At 39.3% G+C, this 25,054-nt stretch overlaps 1 protein-coding gene across 1 annotated transcript in view; it reads right to left on the minus strand.

The window, feature by feature from the left end:
- Positions 1-25,054, minus strand: part of snd1 (staphylococcal nuclease and tudor domain containing 1) — a 778,779-nt gene that overhangs the window by 228,102 nt on the left and 525,623 nt on the right. The window contains exon 17 of the mRNA XM_033040015.1: positions 4,149-4,337. Within this exon, the coding sequence (XP_032895906.1) occupies positions 4,149-4,337 (189 nt within the window). The remainder of the gene's footprint in view (positions 1-4,148; positions 4,338-25,054) is intronic.

Here is a 25,054-nt window from a genome sequence, read left to right on the forward strand (position 1 = left end):
AACCTTAATGAACAGAAAGATTCACCCTCTACTAAAGTCCAGATCCAAGACTTTCAAGAAGGATGATTCCGAGTATGATCTGCTCAAGGCTATTAGGAATATCAAGTGAGCCTTTCAAAACAAGCTGGAGGCTCAATTTAATCAAGTAGATGCCAGGCGACTAGTGATAGGCCTGAATACCATCACCGACTATAAGCTGAAGTCGGGGCCAACAACCGAGTGAGGCGGAGGACATTTGTCAATGGCCTATGCTCCCTAGAGGAGCAAAGGGCTTAAGACGAGGAAGAAGATATGTCATAGGAGCAGAATAAGGCCATTCAGCCCATCGAGTCTACTCCGCCATTCAAACATGGCTGATCTATCTTTCCCTCTCAACCCCATTCTCCTGCCTTCACTCCATAACCCTTGAAAGGGCGGAGAAATAACATATAAGGTTTAATCCTAGCAAATGTGAGGGATTACACTTTGGTAGGTCAAATGTAATGGGGAATTATACAGTTGAAGGCAAGTCCCATAACGGCAATGATATACAGAGAGATCTCGAGGTCCAAGTCCTTAGCTTCCTGAAAGTAGCAACAGAAGTTGAAAAAATGGTAAAGGAGGAGTATATTATGCTTTCCTTCATCGATCGGGACATTGAATATAAGAGTCAGGGAGTCATATTGCAACCAAATAGGACATTGGTTGGGCCGCATGACAATTACGTGCAGTTCTGGTCGCCTCATTACAGGATGGATGTGGGGGTTTTGGAGAGGGTGTAGAAGAGCTTACCAGGATGCTGCCTGGATTAAAGGGTGCGATTTGACAAGGAGAGGTTTGACAAACGGATTGTTTTCTCTGGAAAGCCAGAGGTTGAAGGGAGACCTAGTAGAAGTATATACAAATGGGAGAGTCATAGATAAGGTAGACAGTCAGAACCTTTATCCCAGCATGGAAATGTCAAAGGACCTTGTGCTGTTCTATGTAATCTATGTATGACTCACCTACGAGTGGAAACATCTACCCTGTCGAGCATCCTTAGGATCTTATATGTTTCAATAAGATCACCCATCATTCGCCTAATCTTCAAGGAATCAGATACAAATTGTCGAGTCTCTAACTTATATTTTTATTATTCTTGTATTCAAACGGTTAATTATGGGGGAGGTGAGTAAACAATTATTCTGAAACCTCATTCTTGATAAATGAATATAACAATAATGGGGTTTTTTCAATGACAATATCTCAGAGATTTAAAAAAAAAAAAAGCTTATTGAGGAATGGTTACATGTAAAATCTTTGTTAAGATTGACTTAGAACATGTTAATAGATAGGTGAAGGCAATGGAAAGCAAAGTAAATCTCTACTGGGTTTCAGGTACTAACCCGAAGGAAGGACTAGGGCAACACAAGGATAGCAATCTTTACAATATCATTAAAGTCAGGTCGTTAAAGTAAGAAGTGTGTTAAATCCTGAGCTTTTAAACAGGGGCATAGCATCCAAAAGCATGGAAGTCTTTCTAAACGTATTCAAAATATTAGTTGGGCCTCAATTGTAATATTGTGTTCAATTTTTGGTCTCACATTTTGGGAAGGAATGGATGGAGATGTAATGAAAGAATTTGCAAGAGAGATTCCTATCAGGTACGAACAATTTAAATTATGAGGAGAGATGGGTAAAGCTAGAATTGCTCGCCCTGGGGCAAAGGTAGTCAAGAGTATGTCAGAAGTGTTCGATTCTGTGGAGTAAGGAAGGAGCAATGCATTGTAGTCACCGAAGAGTCTGTAATCAATGTGGACAGATTTAATTTGGATGGTTAAAAACAAAAGTAACTTTTGGACACATTTATTAATAAAATGGATTGCTGTGAGCTTGAATATTCTATTCAAAAGTATCGTGCAACAATATTCAATTGTAATGAAGAGAAAAGTAGAAAATGCCAAAAATGGAAAATATTTGCAGGGCTCTGGGGAAAGTGGGACTAATTGGATGGCGGTCCTAAAAATCCAGCACTGGCCAGACAACCTGCTTCTGTGCTGTATCATTTCAAATAATATGATCTCTAGGTTCATCCAAATTATCGCAACGAGTGTATAGTGCCTATTGCACCTCCTCAGGGCACTATTTCACAAACTACCCACTAGCCCTGTCAGCCAACTGCTTCCCTGACAACAGCCTGCAAACTTTGAGTGACCACTCAGGCAGGTGCATTTCAACCAAGGAGTATAGATCAACTGTAAGACCTCTTATTTAGTATGTAAAGGGCATTATGCTTGTTTAGGCATGATGTTCCCAAAATTTTAATTGATCGAAATATCAAGGTCCACTATCTAACCCATGATGTCGTTGGCCAAGATGGTTTTGACTGTTTTCATGTCATAGGAGCAGAAGTATAATTCCTCATCGAAATCACGGACACAGATGGCTGTGGAGGTCTAGTCAATTGATATATTTAAGGCAAAGATTGACAGATTCTAGATTAGGAAGGGTGTCAGTTGTTATGGGGAAAAGGCAGGGGAATGGGTTGAGACGGAACAATAGATACACCATTAATGAATGCGGAGTAGACTTGATGGGACGAATGGTCTAATTCTGCTCCGAAAACATATGAACATATAAACTTAGGACATCCCCTAGGATAATCAAATGGGTCAACATTCCCAACCTGTCACATCTCCCTCTGCTACTTCAGGAAGTTCCCAATAGCAGTATCACTATTATGTCCTAGAAGAGTGCACTCATGCTTTTTCAAACTGTGTCGTGCAATTGCTCCAAACTACGCATTCAATCTTCCAAATCCAATTAAACAAAAAACATAACTACGAGCAATAAGAAACATATAGCAGCTTAATTAAGCATGCTCTATTTTGCAAGAATATGATTGACGTAATCTTGGCCAATTCTTTATCAGTGTTTACAAATTCTTCCCAATGCCACAAGCTTTTAATTGTATTGTGGCACTTTCTCAAATGCCTTTTGGGAATTGAAATATGACACACCTACTGGTTCCCACTTAAAGTACCTTAAAGTAAGCCAATAAACTTTCAAACCCTGTACCACGGTAACTGAAATGAAGTGGTGACATTTCAGTACAAAATGCAATTTATCACATAAGCCTCCTATCTATTTAACATCAGCTGACACATTTATTGAACCACATCACTGAATCCTACATCAGAAAAGAATGCCCTTTGAGGATTCAAGATTAAAGGCGGCATTAAGTTGTTTGCACATCTTCATCAAAACTTGTGATATGCAAACCTATTCAAATGTCATTATATTTACCGAGTGCTACACTTTGTACAGTGAAGGTCTTCTAAGAATACCTATTTTCTTACTTTCCCCGCTCAGAACAGAAAAGGAAGAAAAATAGAAAACTTGTCCAAATATATTTAAGCTATAAGCCTCATCTTAATAATTCCCTGACAATGTTTATAGAAGAATATGAATTAAGTTAACATTTGGTGTCCTTTAAAGTGCAATGGACAAGTGAACTTGTTGAGGACTTCAGCATTTACATATTTAGAGGTCAACTGTATGAACAGCTGTCTCTGTTGTCCAGAGTTAGCAAATATTCCTGAAATGTTTTGCCCAGAAAAAGGTTTTATTTATTAAAGGATTTCCTGACATTCAGAATTTAGACCCCTTAGGATCTTTAAGAATGGTAATATTGTTCAGAATTCAATTCTTAAATGAAAATAAATCAATTTTTATAATTGCATGATCACATGCAAACCTGCAGAGAGCCAGCAGGGGTTCAAACCTAAATAGCCTTCTTCCACAAAGGCATCATTCTTTAATTCAACCAAAATGCAACAACTTACATGCTTTTAAAAGGTCAGAGTATTTCAATTAAGGGACCGCTTCAATATAATTAATTTCCAAATTAAACACCCTTATTCAGCAAAATATATTTTTTAAATGCAGGCAACACTCAGCAGATCAGCCAGCATCGATGAAAGGTGGAAACATTCATTTATCTTTTCGTAGATGCTACCTGAAGTCCGTAGTATTTCCATTTTTTCCCGGCATTATTGCAGGTTGCCAGCATTCACAGTATTGTTTTCCTGAACCAATGGGCATCGTGAAAATCACAAATACCCACACCCGCAACATTTTTGAAAAGTCCAAGCTGCTTCATAAAAATAGTACTCCCATTCAAGTCCTACCTTTTCCCGTTTCAGCTTGGCTGCCTCCTCAACTGATATGAGTGCTTTGTAGTAGGAACTCCGCTCTGCAGTAAAATGGACCTTTGACAGCGAGTGTTCCACAAGGGCAACAGAGAGATTGACCCCATCTATGTGCAACCAGCCGATGAAATTGCCAGCTTTGTCCATGCTTTCCACTTCTACCTCCACCTAAAATTGGAAGAGAACATGTTAGTGAACTATTCCAACATCAGATCAATTAAAAATGATTCAAGACAAACGTGCTCAAGGAAAAAAACAAACTATAAAGTATAAAATACATAACAGAAATGTCCAATTGTGGAAGGTGTTAGATGTTTTTATTTAGAATACGAGTGACATTTGCCGATCATTAACTGTCTTGAGGATGAGAGATTTGGTGTTTTGCTGCAAGACTGGAATCACCACATAAAATTAAGGCCATGCAATGTTGAAGTCAATAGGAACATCAAATATAAGATGGGATCATACGGTAGACCAGCTAACAGGAAGATGAAAGAAGGGACAGGAATCACCAAATATATCAGAATGACAAGGCCACAAAGCATGTGGTGAAGATGACTGTTCACCAATATCTCGCTTTCGTGACAGTCGGCGATCAAACAGTTTGGCTGTCATGCCAATCAAGCAGCTTTTATGATCCAAAAACAAAATGTGAGAGGAACTCAGCAGGTCAAGCAGCATCTGTGCAGGAAATGGACAGCAGATGTTTCAGGCCGGGACCCATCCTCAGACTGATGATGCATTGTGTGAAAGCTAGAGAAGAGAGGTGGGGGTGGAGCAAAGCCAGGCCAGCCAAGTGATAAAGTGAATACAAGAATAAAAGGGAGATAAGGCACCGTCCCCTTCCAACCATAACCCTCCATCCAACTTTACATTTGTATTCACTTTATCACTTGCCTGGCTATGCTCCACCCCCACCTCTCTTCTCCAGCTTTCACACAATGCATCATCAGTCTGAGGATGGGTCCTGGCCTGAAACATCTGCTGTCCATTTCCTGCACAGAGGGTTTCGACCCGAAACGTTGCCTATTTCCTTCGCTCGGTCTGAAGAAGGGTTTCGGCCCGAAACGTTGCCTATTTCCTTCGCTCCATAGATGCTGCTGCACCTGTTGAGTTTCTCCAGCATTTTTGTGTACCGTTACATTTTACTCCTCCTTTTCGTCCCCTATTCCACACCTTTTTGTCTCCTTTTCACGTCTAGCCTTTGATATCTACTCCACCAATCAACCTCCCCCCTTTCTCGTATCCACCTACAATTTGCTCGGTTTGCCCCACCTTTCTTTTTCAGGTTTTTGACTCCATCCCATCAGTCTGAAAGAGGTTCCTGACCTGGAAGGTTGCCTATCCATTCATTCCACAGATGCTGCCTGATCCTCCTGTGTTTTGCTCAAAATTCTATCATCTGCATTTTTTGTGTCTCTAGCTTTTATGATCTGTTTATCTTGCAAAACTGATTATTGGTGCCTGTGAGCCCAATTATGATGGGATATAACTGCCTACTAAACAATAGGAACTTCAAAATGTAATTAATTGCATTTAATCCAATTTAACACTTTCAAAGCGAAGTGATAGGGTATACAAAAATACCTGTTCAGTTTGTTAAAAAAATAATAAATGTTGTAAATTATAGACAGTGTTTGTAGTGATATTGCAATGCAGTAGGAACTGATTTTATACATTCCCTCAGCCAGAACTGAAGTGTGTTCTAATGTATTGCATCATCCATGTCCAAATATAGATTTAAAAACAGATATATGTCTATATAGACACAAAATGCTGGAGTAACTCAGCGGGACAGGCAGCATCTCTGGAGAGAAGGAATGCGTGACGTTTCAAATCGTAACCCAGTCACCCATTCCTTCTCTCAGCCTGTCCCGCTGAGTTACTCCAGCATTTTGTCTATCTTCGGTTTAAACCAGCATCTGTAGTTCCTTCCTACACATATATGTCTATATAATTGTTTCTGTAATAATGATAGGAAGATGACAAGCGAAAGTAAGTGAGTGTAACTACATAAGGAGACTGAATTAACAAACAGAAATTGGCTGGTTAGTAACCATTTCACTTCCTGGAATGTATGGATCCTTTCTGAATAGTAATCGGTCAATTCTGTAAGGGAGAATTTCCTTCCATTGCCCGAACTGCCATAACATAGTGCCACCTGTATCCTGAAGCTCTAATGGATCAGATATGACAGACATAAAGACTTTACTTGGAGAAAGGAGAGAAAGGCCTGGGGGGAGGGGGAAGGAGAAAGCTGTCAAGCAAAGAGAGTGAATGAAGGAAGGCAAGCACCACAGTGAGGAAGAAGGTATGTGGCAGAAAGAACAAATAGTTAAAATGCAGACATATCAAGAGGACACATAATTTAGAGGTTCAAAGACAGAATACAGAAGATGAGATGGGGGAAAATCAAAGGAAGATGAAGAGGAAAAACCGAAAAAAGTAAAAATACAAATATGCTAATGTTTCCTCCCATATCAGACTTTAAACTGCTTTCGGCTTTAAAAACATGCAAAATAGAGAGCATGTATTTCACCACAGCACACTTAGGTTAACATTTCCTTTTTTCTTTAATTAAAAACAAATGAAAACATAAATAGTTTTTTTAACATTTTCTTCGCTGAACAGAAAATATCATTATCTATTCCACTTAAAAGGTACTTTCACTGAAATGCAAAAAATAGAAAGAATAAGCTTCACTGCACAGCACATTGAATTCTAACAATCCTCTTTCTGAATTCACCATGCACACAGGGATGGTCATAGAGAAATCTAACTGATCTCTTTAAATAATGGCTCTGTGATTACCTGAGCCACAACACAATTATTGCATTCTTCGACAATAGTACATTAGCCAAACAATCAATACATGTGATCAATATTTATCAGACTATATCAAAAGCATCTTCATCTTAAATAATAATCTATTTTAAATGGTTGATTTCTCATGTTGAACATTTGCTAACAGAAGCTTAAAAAGTCTGGGTTATCAGAGTTATGGAATGGGGGGTGGGGGGGATCTAGCAATATTAGATCTTTTGTAGTTATTTTTACCAGTTCATCAATGGTATAGTTGAAGCAAATGACTTCCAGTGTTTCCATTTTGCTTTTTTTTAAATGTTATTTATGGAATGTGGGTAACTTTGGCCAGCATTTATTGCATTAGCTAATTGCATTGAGAACATCTGTGTTGCTGCTGGTAAGGGTATTCATACAATTCTTGCTCTCGTCACGGTGGCACAGCGGTATAGTTGTTGCCTCACAGCGCTTGCAGCGCCGGAGACCCGGTTCGATCCCGACTATGGGTGCTGTTTAGAAACATAGACATAGAAAATAGGTGCAGGAGTAGGCCATTCGGCCCTTCGAGCCTGCACCACCATTTAATATGATCATGGCTGATCATCCAACTCAGTATCCTGTACCTGCCTTCTCTCCATACCCCCTGATCCCTTTAGCCACAAGGGCCACATCTAACTCCCTCTTAAATATAACCAATGAACTGGCCTCAACTACCTTCTGTGGCAGAGAATTCCAGAGATTCACCACTCTCTGTGTGAAAAATGTTTTCCTCATCTCGGTCCTAAAAGATTTCCCCCTTACCCTTAAACTGTGACCCCTTGTTCTGGACTTCCCCAACATCGGGAACAATCTTCCTGCATCTAGCCTGTCCAACCCCTTTGTACGGAGTTTGTACGTTTTCCCCGTGGGTTTTCTCTGAGATCTTCGGTTTCCTCCCACACTCCAAAGACGCACAGGTATGTAGGTTAATTGGCTTGGTGTATGTAAATTGTCCCTAGTGTGTGTATTATAGTGTGAATGTGTGGGGATTGCTAGTTGGTGCGGACTCGGTGGGCCTGTTCCCGCATTGTATTTCTAAACTAAAACTAAACTAAACTGGAGAGAAGATTTATTTAGTGGCACCAAAGATAAGGGACTTCAGTCCGATTAAGCAACAAAACATATAGGATTATTAAGGTTTTGGACCGCTAGAGGCAGGAAACATGCTCCTGATGTTGGGGGAGTCCAGAACCAGGGGCCACAGTTTAAGAATAAGGGGTAAGCCATTTAGAACGGAGATGAGGAAATACTTTTTCACACAGAGAGTTGTGAGTCTGTGGAATTCTCTGCCTCAGAGGGCGGTGGAGGCGGTTCTCTGGATGCTTTCAAGAGAGAGTTAAAGAGAACTCTTAAAGATAGCGGAGTCAAGGGATATGGGGAGAAGGCAGGAACGGGATACTGATTGTGGATGATCAGCCATGATCACATTGAATGGCGGTGTTGGCTCGCAGGACTGCATGGCCAACTGCTGCACCTATTGTATATTATCAATAGAAAACCTGGATTAGTTCCCCTTAGAACAGAGGAAAATAAGAAAAGGTGCAGTAGATGAGCTCAAAATGAAGGAGGTTGAAATAAATTGAGTGAAATGTATCCTCATGGTAGGGTCAGTACCTGGTGTGTACAGATTTAAGGAAACTAACACAAAGAAGACGACACGAGTAAAATGTGGCCACATGGCAATCGTCTGGATTGCAAGTTATAAAGGTTGGTAAAAACAGATTAAAGAAAATTTTAAGGGATCTGAATAAATAACCCAAAATAAATTTTGCTATGATTAAATAGGATGGGAATGGGTCAACTTGGATTGTATTTCAAAGAGATGACCTAGGCATGACGACCCTACCTCAGGCAGGATTTGCACATCAATTATGGAACCATTTTTAATCTGCCACCTGAAAGTCTGCATTTTTTTATCAAGAAGCACCACAGTAATATGCCTTATGGAACAATAAAATTATATAGTACAAATGTGTTTATGGCAGTACCTTTAAAACAGTTATACTGTATTCCATCTCTCCGTGCCCCTATTACCATAGCTCTTTCATCACAACACTGCAATCTTTTCCCCACTAACTATCATAATCCCTTTAAAAAAAAGCATCACCTAATAAGCTTCCACCATTCTAAAACTCACACCAATTATTTTTTCTCTCATGATACCTCTGCTTCAGTTGATAATTAGTTTAAATCTTTGTCTTCTGGTCGCCAGTCTTTCTGCTGCTGGAAGCATTCTCCTTTATTTACATTATTAAGCCCTTAGTGAGTTTGAACACCTTTATTACATGTCCCCTAGAAAAACTCAGTTATTCTCATCTCTCCCCACAGCTAATCTTTCATCTCTTCAACCATTACAGTTGATTATTACATCCGGTCTACACACACTTCCGACATTTTCCCCTTCACCGAAATAATGACAGCCTCCTCCCCTAACTTCTTATATTTGAAGGCTGCGACATTATTTCCTTACATTAATCTCCACCGCCTAAAACAATCCGCTGGATTACTTCCTCTTATATCATCTTTCTACTCAAACTGACAAGATGATCGAGCAAATGGAACAATGACTCCTTAGACTCGAGGATGATATTCTTTTACGTCAGTTTTGTGGATTCTCAGGTGATGGATAGAATGCAAATGCATTCCTTCCTGCACTTACGCAGGGCCTCTACACAGTCCCCATGCAATACAGTCCCAAAATTAGTTGAGTGTAGATGAATTTAGAGATGCAGCATGGAAACAGGCCAGTCAGCCCGCGGACCAACGATACACCAGGTCTATCCTACACACGAGGGACAATTAAAGAAAGTCAATTAACCTACAAACCTGCCTGTCTTTGGAATGTTGAAGGAAACTGGATCACCTGGGAAAAACCCATGCGATCACAGGGAGAATGTACAAACTGCATACAGACAGCACCCCTATGCAGGATCAAACCCAGATCTCTGGTGCGGTAAGACAGCAGCTCTACCGCTGTGCCACTGATGGAAATCTCCTTCTCCATTCTGAGGAGCCATGACTCAGGAGTAGGAGAAGTGTTGCATGTTTCTCCCTGAGGAGGGCTTGAGAACATCCTTCAATCCTTTCCTCTGCCTGGCATTGGCATGCTCAATGGAGCTAAATGAACACAACTAGAACGTCAATACTGAAAGAGGTCACTGATGGCAGTTCACATCCTTCCAGTGAGTTTGGAGGACTTTGTAGCAACAGCTTTGGTGGTATTGTTCGGGAATCTTAATGTGCCTACTGTTGAAGTTCCAAGTCTCAGAAGCATCCAGGAGATCAGGGATCAGTGTTGCTCAGTGACTAATTTTGTCCTAGATCAATCTGCGAAGTACTGCACAGACACTGTGATCGTGAATTCTGCTGTCGAAGGCTGCCTTTGGTGAGAGGTGCCTCATTAGACATGAGACGATCCATGTTTTCCAGGGTCTCACTGTGAACTTTATTGTTGAAGGGCAGAGTTGTGTAGCAGGAGCAGGTCTTATGGATATTGAGTTTAAAGTCTATCCTCTGAAATGTTTCAGAGAACAAGCTTACGTTCAAAGCTTGGTGTCTAAGCACGCACAAATATAAACGGTCTGCATACTGTGCAAATCTGCCGACTGAGGTCCAGTCAGTGGGAAGAAGGTATAGGGGTCTGAATACAGTAAGTTTGCAAGCGGCTTCTTCCTAATAACCATTAAGCTATTGATACTACGAACTCCCACTAAACTATATATATTTTTTAAATTTATATTTATTAGAAGTAAGAACAGTAATGTGGCACCTTTCAAGGTGCCTAATATATATTGGCATGTTAGTTTATGTACAGCTTCATTTTTTTTAAAATAATAAAAGAGAGAAAGAGAGAATAGATAATCAAAAAATAGAAAAACGTGTGATGTATGGTGTGTGAAAAGGAAATGGGAGGAAAGAAAGTGAGAAAAAAAAAAGAAAAAAAAAGAGAAAGAGTAGAAAGTAGGAGATACGTATTTATATTCTTGACCATCCTTCACCCAGTCCTGAAACAATTGGTTTTTACGATTTTGTTGCACCATATGCTTCCAAGAAGTCGATAAATGGAGACCAACTCGTTAAGAATTGGTCTGGTTTATCTGTTAGGAGGAATCGCAACTCCAACTAAACTATGAACGATGAACCTTGGTTGCACTATGGATTTCAGGCTTTGCTTTCAGTACTATATATTTTTTTCATTTATTGAACTTTTTTTTGTTTATTTATTATATTATCTATTGGTTACAAATCCATTGTGCTGCTGCAAGTAAAAATGTTATTGGTCTATTGTAACATATGTCTTCTTGACTAGAGGAGTATAAAATCAGGAGTGGAATGGATAGCGTGAATGCATGGAGTCTTTTATTCCAGATAGGGGACTCAGAAACAAGAGGACAGAGGGTTAAGCTGGGAGAGGTAAGATTAAATGCAAACCTGAGGTGGGTATTTGAATGAGATGCCAGAGGATATAGTTGTGACAGGTCCTATAATAGCATTTTAAAAACTTGGACAGGTACATGGATGGGAAAGGTTTATAGGGATATGGGCCAAATAGGACTAGCTTAGATGGGGCATCTTGGTCGAATGGATGAAGCAGGTTGAAGGGGTCTGCTTCCATGCTGTACGACTAAAGGCAGAAAACACTGGCAAACACAAGTTATAACAATGATTACACTTCAAATGCAGTTCACATGACGTTAATCATTTTGGACATCTGGGTCCATGAAAATACCCATATAAAATGCAAGTTGTTTTTATCAAGAGATGCAGGATTTAATACAGAGATGATGGATTGAAAAAAGAAACAAAGCAAAGCAAACAACACAAAGAGAAGAAACGGTAAGTTATGAATGCAAAGAGATGACGAGGCAGCTTTGGGATATCATTACAGGAAATTAAATAATTGTACAAAATGCTCTCATTGCAAGTCTCTGAACGCTTCGATTTTGCTTTTTGTGCGAAAACATTGCTCTTAAACAAGGCATGCATGCAGATCCCAAGGCTCTCTTTGCGAGCTAATACTTTGATTGCAAGTAGGGTAGAAAACAATGGAAATGAAATAAAGACATGCAAAGTCAGCACTTTTTAAAGTTAGTACTATATAACTTGCTGGGGGCATTATTGAAACAATGTTGAGAAATTATAAGACTGTGTACATGTTGTCACTTCTTTTATAGTTCAAGCTCAGTGCAGGCAGCAAGTAGTGGACAAAACAAATGGGAATACTCCAGGCGATATAGAATAAAGCCTTCCTATATACTCTCGGGATGATGCATCATATTGATAACAATCATGAATCCTAGAAGTTTGAGTATCTGATGCTATTCAGGAGAGGCAACTCAACACACAGTTTCATAGAATCTGCTGATGTGCCTTAATGAACCTATTATCCTAATTGCGTTTAATTATAACTTTTTACTATTCCGTCATCTACCCTCCTAAAAAAAGGACTGTGGTGCTGAATTTCATTTTCATTCTACGTTCATTCCTTTAAACTTCCTTTAAGTAGTGGAACTGAGTCTTGAGAGACAACACCTTTGTGGTACCAGGCAAAAGTGGGTGACAATGGCACAAATGAAGAAAAGAAGGATTAAAGGAGACGTAGATAATGGGATAAATCAAACTGGCTAAAACCTGCAGTTGAAAAGATGTTGTTCCTTGCTGCTTAGCACATCCTGGGCTTCTGCAGGGCACCCACATCCCCTCGACTCAGTCAGGAAACTGGTTTGGTCAAGAATGTGACTTGGAATTATGACGTAATACAAATGAGAATCTCAAGATTACTCTCTGCGTACAATGCCCGATATAATGTTTGGGACAAAGACCCATCATTAATTTATTTGCCTCGGTTCTCCACAATTTGAGACTTGTAATAGAAAAAAAATCACATGTGGTTAAAGTGCACATTGTCAGATTTTAATAAAGGCCATATTTATACATTTTAGTTTCACCATGTAGAAATTACTGCTGTGTTTATACATAGTCTCCCCATGTCAGGGCACCATAATGTTTGGGACACAGCAATGTCATGTAAATGAAAGTAGTCATGTTTAGTATTTTGTTGCATATCCTTTGCATGCAATGACTGCTTGAAGTCTGCGATTCATGGACATCACCAGTTGCTGGGTGTCTTCTCTGGTGATGCTCTGCCAGCCCTGTATTGCAGCCATCTTTATCTTATGCTTGTTTTGGGGTGCTAGTCCCCTTCAGTTTTTTCTTCAGTCTATAAAAGGCATGCTCAATTGGGTTCAGATCGGGTGATTGACTTGGCCACTCAAGAAGTTACCATTTTTTAGTTTTGAAAAACTCCTTTGTTGCTATTGCAGTATGTTTGGGATCATTGTCTTGCTGTAGAATGAACTGCCGGCCAATGAGTTTTGAGGCATTTGTTTGAACTTGAGCAGATAGGATGTGTCTATACACTTCAGAATTCATTATGCTACTACCATCAGCAGTTGTATTATCAATGAAGGTAAGTGAGCGAGTACCTTCAGCAGCCATACATGCCCAGGCCATAACACCCCCACCACCGTGTTTCACAGATGAGGTGGTGTGGTGGCGCCTAACGGCAGCGGCTTGACTACAGTCCATCTGTCTTTTTTTAAATTTTTGTCTTGTTAAATGTATATATGTCCTTTTTTTTGGATTACATTTTTTATTAGAAGTACAATAATACAATGTGTGTTAAATGTATGTCTTGACTCTAGTTTTTATTATTTTTCTTTAGCTGTGTATATGTGGGGGGTGGGGCTGGGGGAAACCATTAGTCTCTTCCCTGTACGCGGACCTGAATTTTTCCCTGTCGGGTCTCCAATGTCGTTGGGCCTAACATCGTGGAGCCGGCGGCGGCCTCTGGCCCGAACCAGTCTGAGGGCTCCAGTCGTGGAGCCTGCGGACCTGACATCGCGGAGCTGGCCGTCTTCGGAATGGGAAGAGCTGTGGTGGCGCGCGGCTGGGACCCGACTTCATGTGATTTTATTTCTATTACAAATCACAAATTGGGGAGTACAGTGGCAAATAAATAAATGATGGGTCTTTGTCCCAAACATTATGGAGGGCACTGTGACTTCTGCTTTAGAATGCACATTATGACACCCCAGAAGAAAAGCTCAGGATGAGATGATAATCTTTGCCATGGAATGATAAAACAGAGAGCAGGACTTTCACAACTAACCGTTGAACAGGGCTTACTGGGATAAATTATGAGTTGTGAAATAATGTTGATCACACGGATGCAAGCAGAAGCCTCCACGTGACGACAGAAACTGCACCACAGTGACTGACTGAAGTCGCCAATTCTGCAAACACCGACCGTCACTGACCGACCGGAAAGACATGATATAGTAGAGGGCCGGACACGAGGAAGAAGAAGATGTTGTGCACCAAATACACTGCACACCCGCATGATATGGAGTGAAACTAAATAGCATGGACTTGATGTAAAGATCTGCTTATCTGGTTACTGGTAAGAACATTCACTATCTTTGGAAGCAAATAGGGGGGAAAGAAATTGCCCAGGAACAAAACTGCAATTCTGTGGTGGAAAGCTCAATTGCTCATATGCTGGAGGCAGCTCCAAACTAGCCATGTATTCTACCACCAAAACCAGCTGATGAAAATGCTGCTAATCTAACATTTTAAGGGTTAGTTGAAAAATCATTTCAATCATAGTCAAATCTTTCCTCTGCCTTCTCTTCACGAAAGAGAGTCCGAGCTTTTCTAATTGATGTTGTGTCTGTAGTTGCTATCCAAGGAACCACACTCGTAGATTTTCCCTTGACGACCTCCAACACTCTCACATCCTTCAAATAATGTGGCAACCAGAATTAATAATAATAATAATGGATGGGATTTATATAGCGCCTTTCTAATACTCAAGGCGCTTTACATCGCATTATTCATTCACTCCTCAGTCACACTCGGTGGTGGTAAGCTACTTCTGTAGCCACAGCTGCCCTGGGGCAGACTGACGGAAGCGTGGCTGCCAATCTGCGCCTACGGCCCCTCCGACCACCACCAATCACTCACACACATTCACACACAGGCAAAGGTGGGTGAAGTGTCTTGCCCAAGGACACTACGACAGTATGCACTCCAAGCGGGATTCGAACCGGCTACCTTCCGGTTGCCAGCCGAACACTTAGCCCATTGTGCCATCTGTCGTCCCAAAATTGAACACGATACTCAAATTGAGGCAGGATCAGTGTTTTAGAATGGCCCAGCAGGACGTTCCTGAGTTTAAACTGTATGCCTCAAATGGTAAGCCCAAAACTGTGTATGGCTCATTGACTGCTTTCTCAACCTGGCCTGCCATTTTCAATGATCTGGGCATATTTCCAAGTCACTCTGCTCCTATACCCACTTTGGATCAGTATTCTTTATTCTACAATCGCTCCTCATTCTTCCCACCAAAATGTAACACCTCACATTTCTCCACATGTTTGCCCATTCACCAAACTTTCGATATCCTTTTGCAGTTTCAGTGTTGTCCATGCAGTTCATAATATTTCAAGTTTCATGTTATCTGCGAATTATAAATTATAGTATTCACTAACAAGTCCAATATTAATATTTGTCAAAAAAAGCAATGCTCCCAAAAACAATCCCTAGAACTGCCTGGGATCTTTATCCAATTCAAAAACAATCATGTACCATGATTTCTGTTGCCTTTACTTTGATAACTTTATATTGTGCTATGTGCTTCAATTTTGACGATAAGCTTGTTAGGTGGCATCTTATCAAAAGTCTTCTAAAAATCCATATACACCACATTAACATTATAATTCTCTTACCTCATCAAAAAGTTCCTTTCAATTGGCTAAACCTGATTTGCCCTCAACTAGTCTGTGCAGTCCTGTCTTAATGAATTCATTTTCCTTCAGGTGACTATCAAGCCTGGTCCAGATCAATGTCTCCAAACAGTTTCTCCCATTGAAGACAGCCTCTAGTTGTTGGGTTTGTTCTTATTCCCTTTTGTGTACTTCAAAGTGACCTTTGCTTTGCTAACTTCAGTCTCGGGTACGATCACCATGTCCACATTGCATGTCAGTGAGCCTCTGATTCTCCCTCAAAATCCTAGATTTCATCCTATCTGATCCCGGTGACATCCCGACTTTCAGTTTTGCCAAATATCCTTAAACCTCCACGTTATCAATTATATCAGCTGTTGAGGGTTACAAAACTTCATTTAAAAATAAGCAAAGTTTTGATTTAATTTTACGTACAAGAATTTATTCTCCATTCCTTTCTTTTCGAAGGAAATATTTTCTACAAATCATTTTCCTTTTATAAAAAGATATTGAGTTAAGTCTCTGCAGGCCCACACACAATATACTTTTACTTCTCTGGCAGATCAAAAAAATAAAAGAATACTGTAATGCATTTTAAATGACTTGGGGATGAGAAAGCATTGTTCTTTGTACTGCAGCCTGCCAGTGCTTGTATAGAGAATACCAGTATCCTCTTAAGTCCTATCTCAATAGCTGCAATGGTTTAATTGGTCTCAACAACTATGGACTACAGAAGGGCTGGTGGGAGGAATTGTGAAACTGTGCAGCATGAAGAAGAAAAACAAGATAAGATCAGAAAGAGTACAGACAGATGACCGTTTTAGGTATAAACACTTCAGGCTACCAGATATGGAAGAAAATTGCAGATGCATTGAACATATTTTCCAACGCTCTCTAAATCTGGGAATTTTGACATGATTATATAATTGCGAATGTGTAGTTGAGGAATAGAGCGAAGGACAAACCTGGTAATGTCAAGCTGGTTCAGTTTTAGTTATTGTAAGATTATGAGAATGGATTATCTACGACATGGTCAATGGCCATTTGCAGCTCAGAGTCAATAAAGATTATAGAAAGATATAAATCTGGTTAAGACAGGAAAGGGAATTGCAGATGTATTGACTATATTTTCCAACATTCTCTAAATCTGGGAATTTTGACAGGATTATTTAATTGTGAATGTGTAGTTGAGGAATAGAGTGAAGGCAAAACCTAGTAATGTTAAGCCAGTTCAGTTTTATTTATTGTAAGATTACGAGAATGGGTTATCCAGGACATAGTCAATGGTCATTTGAAGCTCAGAGAGAGTCAATGAAGATTAAAAAAACGATATATATCTGATTAATCCAGTTTAGAATTTTAAAAAAGGTTTCAAAAATTGGCCTGGGGGAGTTTCCATGTTGTTATCTCTATGCAGTTCCGAAAGGCTTTCAGTAACATCTGGACAAGAGAAGAGTTGAATATATAAAAGGCCATAACAATATGATATAAAAATAAATGGATTAGAGGCAAGCTTGGGTGATGCAGATTTTTTTTTTTTTTAAACAGGCATTAATGTCTTTGATGACATATCATATTTGAAAATTACATTAAGTTGTGTAGGCGGGAGCAGAACGTTTTAAAAGGTCACAGCAGTGTAAGCAAGATTGCAATTTGTGTGGAATTATTAGACACCAGGCTGCATAATCCTGTCGTATATTCATGGGTTTAGAAGGTTGATGGGAAATCTAATTGAGATATGTAAAAAGTAAGAATCTAACACAATCAATACAAACAATTACTTCTTATCATTGGGGAATGTAAAACAAGGATGGAGGTGGCGGGGAGCACTGCTTTAAAATTAAATAAATGTAGCTAATTTATGAGTAAAATCACAAAGCAGCTTATCCATACAAAACCTAGTTGGAATCTGGAACTTATTTCCTCACAGACTGTGGATCAATAACATTGTTTTAAGACAAGGAATAAAGGCAGTCATTTGTTTCCGTTCTTAGACTGATGGAAAGACTACGTTAAATGTTATTGTTTTTCTCCTTCAAATAATGAACAACTTGATATTTGCAAATTTGTTTTGTATTACGACCAACAAATTCAGAATATTTTTAAGTGAGATTATCCCAAGATTCTGATTCTGTGATTCCTGTGTGCCAATGTCCTTGTTTATATTAAATGATGAAGCCATTAAAGATGGAAATTGGGCAAAAAGCTGGAAGCTGTGCAAATCGCACCTTCAGTGACTACTGGAGATCAGGAGATAAAGAGCAGAGTACATAATCAACCAGGGGACCAAATGCCTGCTGCTCATGGAATTTAAACAATATTCAAGTTGCTGCAACTGGAAATATAGTCTCAGGATTCCAATAAACTGAATGAGATGAAGACACACATCCAGGGCTTTTAAATGGTCTCTATTAAGCACAGGATAGTTGACTGTTTTATGGATGTGCTGCTCATTAATACTGTAGTTGCCTGATATGATTATTTTTATATACATCACCTAGCTCACCAAGCCATTACCATCCTCAGTCCCTTTACAAGATTTCTAAGGAATGCAGACACTTCAATAAACATTGAAATAATTGTGTTTAAATCACCCATTATTTCTGTGCTACAGTGAACCTTTAACGAGTCCTGCTATTCATCTTCTTTAGCTTCCTCACAAACATATCCCAAGATTTGGCCCAGTTGAATTGGTCCATAGCTGGGCTCTCCCAACCAGATGCACTGCCTCCTCACCTTCTTGCCTGCCAGGAAAAGCTGGCAAACAAGCTTTCAATTGCAATTCAAGTGTGACCAAACCAATGTAAAAGTGTTTCATGCTTCAAGTTTCTCTCAACGTTTGGAAGCAAAAAGAGGGAAAAATCAATTCCCTTATATCAATCTGCACCAAGCACATGCAACAGAAGCAACACATGTTTCACCCAGGCCTCTGGTTTCAGCATTTTTAAAGTAACTCCCAATAATGTGGGCAAATGTTTGGTCATCTTTTACACTGAAACTGTAGATCCATACTCATTGAGAAAAGAAACAAATTGAAGTGTTTCTAATGGCAATCAACTAAGTGCAGAAGTTGCAGTTAGCAATATTGATTTAGGTTACATTAGAGAGAGAGTGTGGTCGGTAAGGAACAACAAAATGTTGATGTACTGAAATAGCACAAGTTACTGGAGACCACAGAAGTACCAAATGTTCATAGCATGGTTGGATTCAGCTCATTGTGTCTGCAGCAGTTCTTTGTTACAGCAATTCAAAACCAATTCCTATTTCTCTCCATAACCTTGTATTTTCCAACATTTCAAATATTTATCCAATGCCCCAATTAAAACAAATGCAGTTCTGGTTGACTCAGCCATATCATGTGGCAAAGCATACCATGCTCCATTAATTCTCCACATTAATATATTTCTTATGTGTTGTGTTCTGGTTTACAAGTCTATTTTAACACCATACAGGAGTAGGGAGCAAGAGGAGTGTGTGGAATGACTACCTATCGTATTTACCACGAGGGAAACATTTGCCCAGGAAAATTGCTCTGTGTATCTGGTTTAATTTACTTTACAAAAAACCCAATAGTCTCTTAGAAGAACTTGGCAGGTTGCATTCAGCAGTTGCACAATGCTGTGACATCTAAATGAAAGCACCTCTAAATATACTAACTATTCCAAATTACATACATGCAAGGATGTTATGTGCTTACAAATCTGCACAAAAGGACATTAGACGTGTATTTAGTGGGTGAAATCAAAATAAGTATCATCAGTGACAAAACAGCATTACTGTTGATGTAAAACATGGGATATTTAAAACAGCTTAATAACCAATTATAGTGATTTTTGGGGGATTTTTTATGATGTTATAAATATTCCAGTACATTAGTTTTTTCTCGACTCAATCAAATGGCAGCACATTTGTTAATAATGCAATAATTTAGCCACATCAAACATACAAACATTTAATTAGTAATGACTAAGATAATGGGTGCACAGCACCCGACAGATCATAACAAAAGATGTTGATCTCAAGGCATAGACACACTGTTCTGTGCAATATAATGCAAGGACTGGGAGTCAAGATTAAACTCAAATTTTACTTCAATTTAACTACAAAATAGCCATTTCTGCCTTCAGTGACTTTAGATCCCAATTCTCTTTCTGCGTTTCCAAATCAAGCCATCTTCAATTATAATGCCAAAATTGCAACGTAAAGGATTGATTCGATCGTAAATGAGAACGTCTCTTCAAATGATTGATGATACAACGCCACAATTATCAGACCCATCGCAAACTAATCCGTCCAATTACCCAACGACTCCACAGGTGAATGTCTAGGAACACCAAATCTAGAACTTGCATTTCAAAAATGTAATAAAACGATGCAAAGTAATTCCAGAATAAACAGAAGTATTGCTTTTAGAATGCTTCAAGATCAAGCACCAACATTACTGGCTGAACATCACACGAGCAGAATAAGCATCTAATGGTAAAATGGTTTGCCACAGAATATTATTTTGCTACAGAGAACTACAATTCTCTACCCAATTTATTGACAGACTCCAGAGGGAAAAATACAATTCCCAGTCACACTTTCCTATTTAACAAGCTTGTAAACAACCTAATGTACAATTTCACAATCACTGGTCAAGTTCGGAGGTTTCTCATCTATGTGTTGCAATAAAAAATGCTCAACACCGTAAATGAGATTTACTGCATCTGCTACAGCCAGCGTGCATTCATGCTTCCAACAAAGCGGGCCCTGAGTAATTGTAGACTTTCGTGTTCACAAAACAAAGATGTATGAAAAGCTCCCAGGCATCCCTTTCTAATTGTTTTCTTGCTCTTTAATCACAACTTAAAACAGTAACCAATATAACACCATTCACACATCGGGATAAAGTTGAAATTGGTATCAGCACCTGCTCTGACATACGACTTTAATGGTTTAATAGAGGTAAACAAAAATCGTACACAAAAAAAAATTAAAGAAAATTTGCACCTCTTGCTGATCTCTTCAAAACGGAAGCACTGTCTCTGCTTCAACACCAGTGAAACTGCCTTTGATGCTTTACACCAAATACAATTTCATTCGGTTGTTATTCAACTCAGTCTCTTCTTAGTATCCCTCATTCTCAGAGTAGCAAATGGATGTTTGAATGACTATACATTAGCCCAATGCAACCCTGTATTTTGAGATGAAACAGTGGACGCTTTCATCTCTTGATGAATTTTAGTACGTAGAATAAATTCCTGTAGGACGTGTATCGAGTTTGTTATAGGGAACATCTCTTTCCAAACTGAGCGATAAATAACTGGCATGTGAGTACCTGCTGTTGAACTCCACATCCAATGCTGGGCTCAAAGATTTTGAATCAAATGATTCTTGATGGATGAGAATAAGATGCCTTTCACCACCCAATCTTCCATCCATGTAAAGGCCTCAAACCCTGCTGTTCTAGCCCATTATTTCTTCCTCTCACAATTACCTAGCTTTCTTTTAAATGTGCCTGTGCTAGTCATCTCAAGTTCTCCAGTATTTCCACACCCAATTTTTGATAATTCCTAAATTTATTTCCTCCATCTCTGGTAACCAAGTCTAAAGGCTATGGGCCCCAAACACTGACATTATGAAATCCCTTTACTTTCTGGTCACATTTCCTACTTTATGATGTACCTTAAAATCTTCATTTGAAACATAGAGCACCAGGAAATAGGAGCAATAGACCATTCAGAATGGCTGAGCTTCTGTAGTAATAATAATAATAATAAATTTTATTTAATGGGCGCCTTTCAGACATCTCAAGGACACCTTACATAGTAATCGGAATAAAAACATATGGCCTGCAAACCCCTATGCGGTAGAGAATTGCACAGGGCCACCAGCCTTTGATAATGTTCCTGTTAAGCTCTTTGGAACATTTTGCAACATTAAGAGCATAATATAAGTAAGTCGATACTGCTATTTCTTTCAAGACACGACTGGATTTATTTGTGACAATTTTCTACTTAAATAAAAATGAAATTTCACTCCACTGCAGTGTTCCACAAGTTTAACCTTCACCAAAACATGTACAATGTCTCCCGACTTTCACCCCATATATTTTTCCCTCAAGTAGAAACTCGGAAATGTCATAAAAATGCATCATATGTAGAAACTAGTCTTTGTTAATTACAAAACACTCCATCTACATATGGACGAATTATATTTTATCAGTTTCTTTCATAAAGATGCTACAAAGGAAATGTGCAAAGATGGTCAAAAGCAAAATATGAGCAAGACCGATAAATTGATATAAAACAAACCAGGTTGGAAATGGGCAGCTGATCACATTGCATTGTGGAAAGAGAAAGAGTTCTTGCTTCATCTTGATGGCTTTTCATTGGTTTTGCTCTCCACATACGCTGTCTGACCTGATGACTATTTCCAGCTTCTCTTTTCACTTCAGCCTTCCAGCAACTACACTACACTAATGTTAGTACCTCCACCAACGTAAAGCACTTTGGCCAACGAGAGTTGTTTTTTAAATGTGCTATATAAATAAAAGTGACTTGACTTGACTACACCATTTTGCATTCAGACTGAATTAATACATGTGACATCACATGCTTATTTAATGCTGTTAAACACGGATTTTGATGCAACCTATACCTAGCTTCCTGCCATATAGTAGCATTTTGCTTTCAGACCTTTTGAATGTGGGTAAGGTGACAAGAGACAGTGACCCTTCAATGCTAAGCTGAACATTTGGCTGCTCAAGAATGCATCACATGTGCTGCTAAAACATGTCCAACAGAAAGTCGTTAGAGTGATCAGAACCTAGGAATCTTGATTTAATTGGTCCTTGCTTACTGAATGGGAGGAAAGTCCACTGTAATTAGCTAGTTAATCTGAAAAATACAAGATCTTTGGTATGCAAAACTCAGACATCAGAGTTTGATACATGCAATTTCTCATGTTTATTGCTGCTGTTAATTCCACACCCATCTTACTGCCATATAATAGTATGATGATCATTATTATTTTTGACAAATGGTAATATAAATAACCACATAAACCATTGCTTCTAATGCTTCAAAAATAAACCATTGCACATTCCTACAAACCTTAATCATAAGGCACTGAAATAAACTACCTAGACGCAGTTGAATTTACTGATACCATCCATAACTTCAATTTCTCCAGGCATAACAACCTACACCTTTATTACCTTTGTTTGTGGCAGTTAAGTCTAGACCAATATTTTATCATCAGAAAGACTACATTAAGAAACAGAACAGAGTTGTTTTTACAGTCAGCAGGTCAACTATTAAAACGCATGACAGAACTGGGAATTGCTACCTGATGTCACCTTGAAAAATGTTTAAGAAGGGACTGCAGATGCTGGAAAAATCTAAACTAGGCTCGGTGACCGCTTCGCCCAACACCTCTGCTCAGTCTGTACTAACCAACCTGATCTCCTGTTTGCCCAGCACTTCAACTCCACCTCCCATTCTGAAGCTGACCTTTCTGTCCTGGGCCTCATCGATTGCCAGAGAGAACAACGCCTCATATTTCACTTCGGTAGTTTACACCCCAGTGGTATGAACATTGACTTCTCTAATTTCAGATAGTCCTTGCTTTCTCCCTCCTTCACCTCCCCCTTCCCAGCTCTCCCACATAGCCTACAGTCTCCGCCTCTTCCTTTCTTTCTCCCACCCACACCTACATCAGTCTGAAGAAGGGTTTCGACACGAAACGTCGCCTACTCCTTTTCTCCATAGATGCTGCCTCACCCGCTGAGTTTCTCCAGCATTTATTGCCTACTTTCACCTTGAAAAATAGTCCCTTTTGTCAAGAAGTGTAAGAAGAAACTGCAGATGCTGGTTTAAACTGAAAGCAGACGAAATGTGTAAGAAGGAACTGCAGATGCTGGTTTAAACCAAAGGCAGGGTCTGAAGAAGTGTCTCGACTTGAAACGTCACCCCTTCCTTCTCTCCAGCGATGCTGCCTGTCCCGCTGAGTTACTCCAGCTTTTTGTGTTTATCTTCCTTTTGTCAAGAAAGCAGAGCCCACAGTCCATTCTCTATTTCCCTTCACGGAAAATGGTTCTGGTTAAATGCACACAAAGAATTACAAAGCTATGAAATCAATTGTTACTCTACATTTGCCATTCCTTATCTGTGCATCAGACATGAAAGAAAAAAGTATTTACCTCCTGTTGCTCTATTCACCTCAGGCTGAAGAGAATACAAACTGAAAACTCTAAAAGAAGTGACCTCCACAATTATCATCTATGTTACTCCCTGAACATTAAATAAGGCAAGAAGAGGTTTTCATTAAATGTACTCTCATTCTCTATCTATGTTCACCTTACTGTTGACAGGCTATGACCCAACACACTGTGGATCTTGATATATATGTAGAGTACAAGCGTTCTGCAGGAATGTTTTACCACTATGGACCTTAGATGTCAAATTCACTAAAGTCTGAACTATCTTTAATTTTCTTTGGCTTTCCTTTCATTTGGCTATGAAAAGTTCACTTGGAAACAGACAAACACAACAATTAAGACCATTCAAAGCTTTAATTTTAACGTCCGACGGGTGTGGTTTTAGAGACCCAGAGGCAACAGTGTTACGTCTGAGTTCTCCAGCAACATACACAGAAATACCAGAAAAATGGGGTTAACATACTCCCAGATTCAGTATCAATTGCATGAGGTAATGTCTCAGGAAACACCAGCCACTTCTAAATACCTCCAAAGTTGATTTTCACTCTTTGCCAAAAGCCAGGCATTCCAATGGCACTAGTAATCCTCCCCTGGCCCCTTCTTATCTGATTAAATTATTCAACTTACTTACAAAAAACCTTGCCATGATATTTGGCCAAGTATCCCACAATGCATTAGCAATTGCCTTTTTACAACAGGAAAGCTTAAATATGACAGTAACCGATGAACTCTTTCAGCTAATTGGATATAATTTGATTCAAACTTTCCTACGCTATTCTCAATCACGTTTTACTGTTTACTTTCCTGCGGCAAGCAATATGCTGCCTGTTGTCATTTTAGATGACACTGAATATTTCTTAGAAGAAACTTGCTCTCTGGATATTCTTAACGCTATTAATGACAAGCGTATTTACCAAGCCTCTGCCCACGTTTACACATTTTTGAGGACTGTGCCAGTGGTGGCTCAATGGTAACAGTCTTGCCTGTGAGTCAGCAAGCTCCACAACTTGAGGATCCACAAGGCCAAACACTGCAGCATCGGGTTAAGTGCTGCA

The sequence above is a fragment of the Amblyraja radiata genome, chromosome 21 (genome assembly GCF_010909765.2).
Source record: "Amblyraja radiata isolate CabotCenter1 chromosome 21, sAmbRad1.1.pri, whole genome shotgun sequence".
NCBI lineage: Eukaryota > Metazoa > Chordata > Chondrichthyes > Rajiformes > Rajidae > Amblyraja > Amblyraja radiata.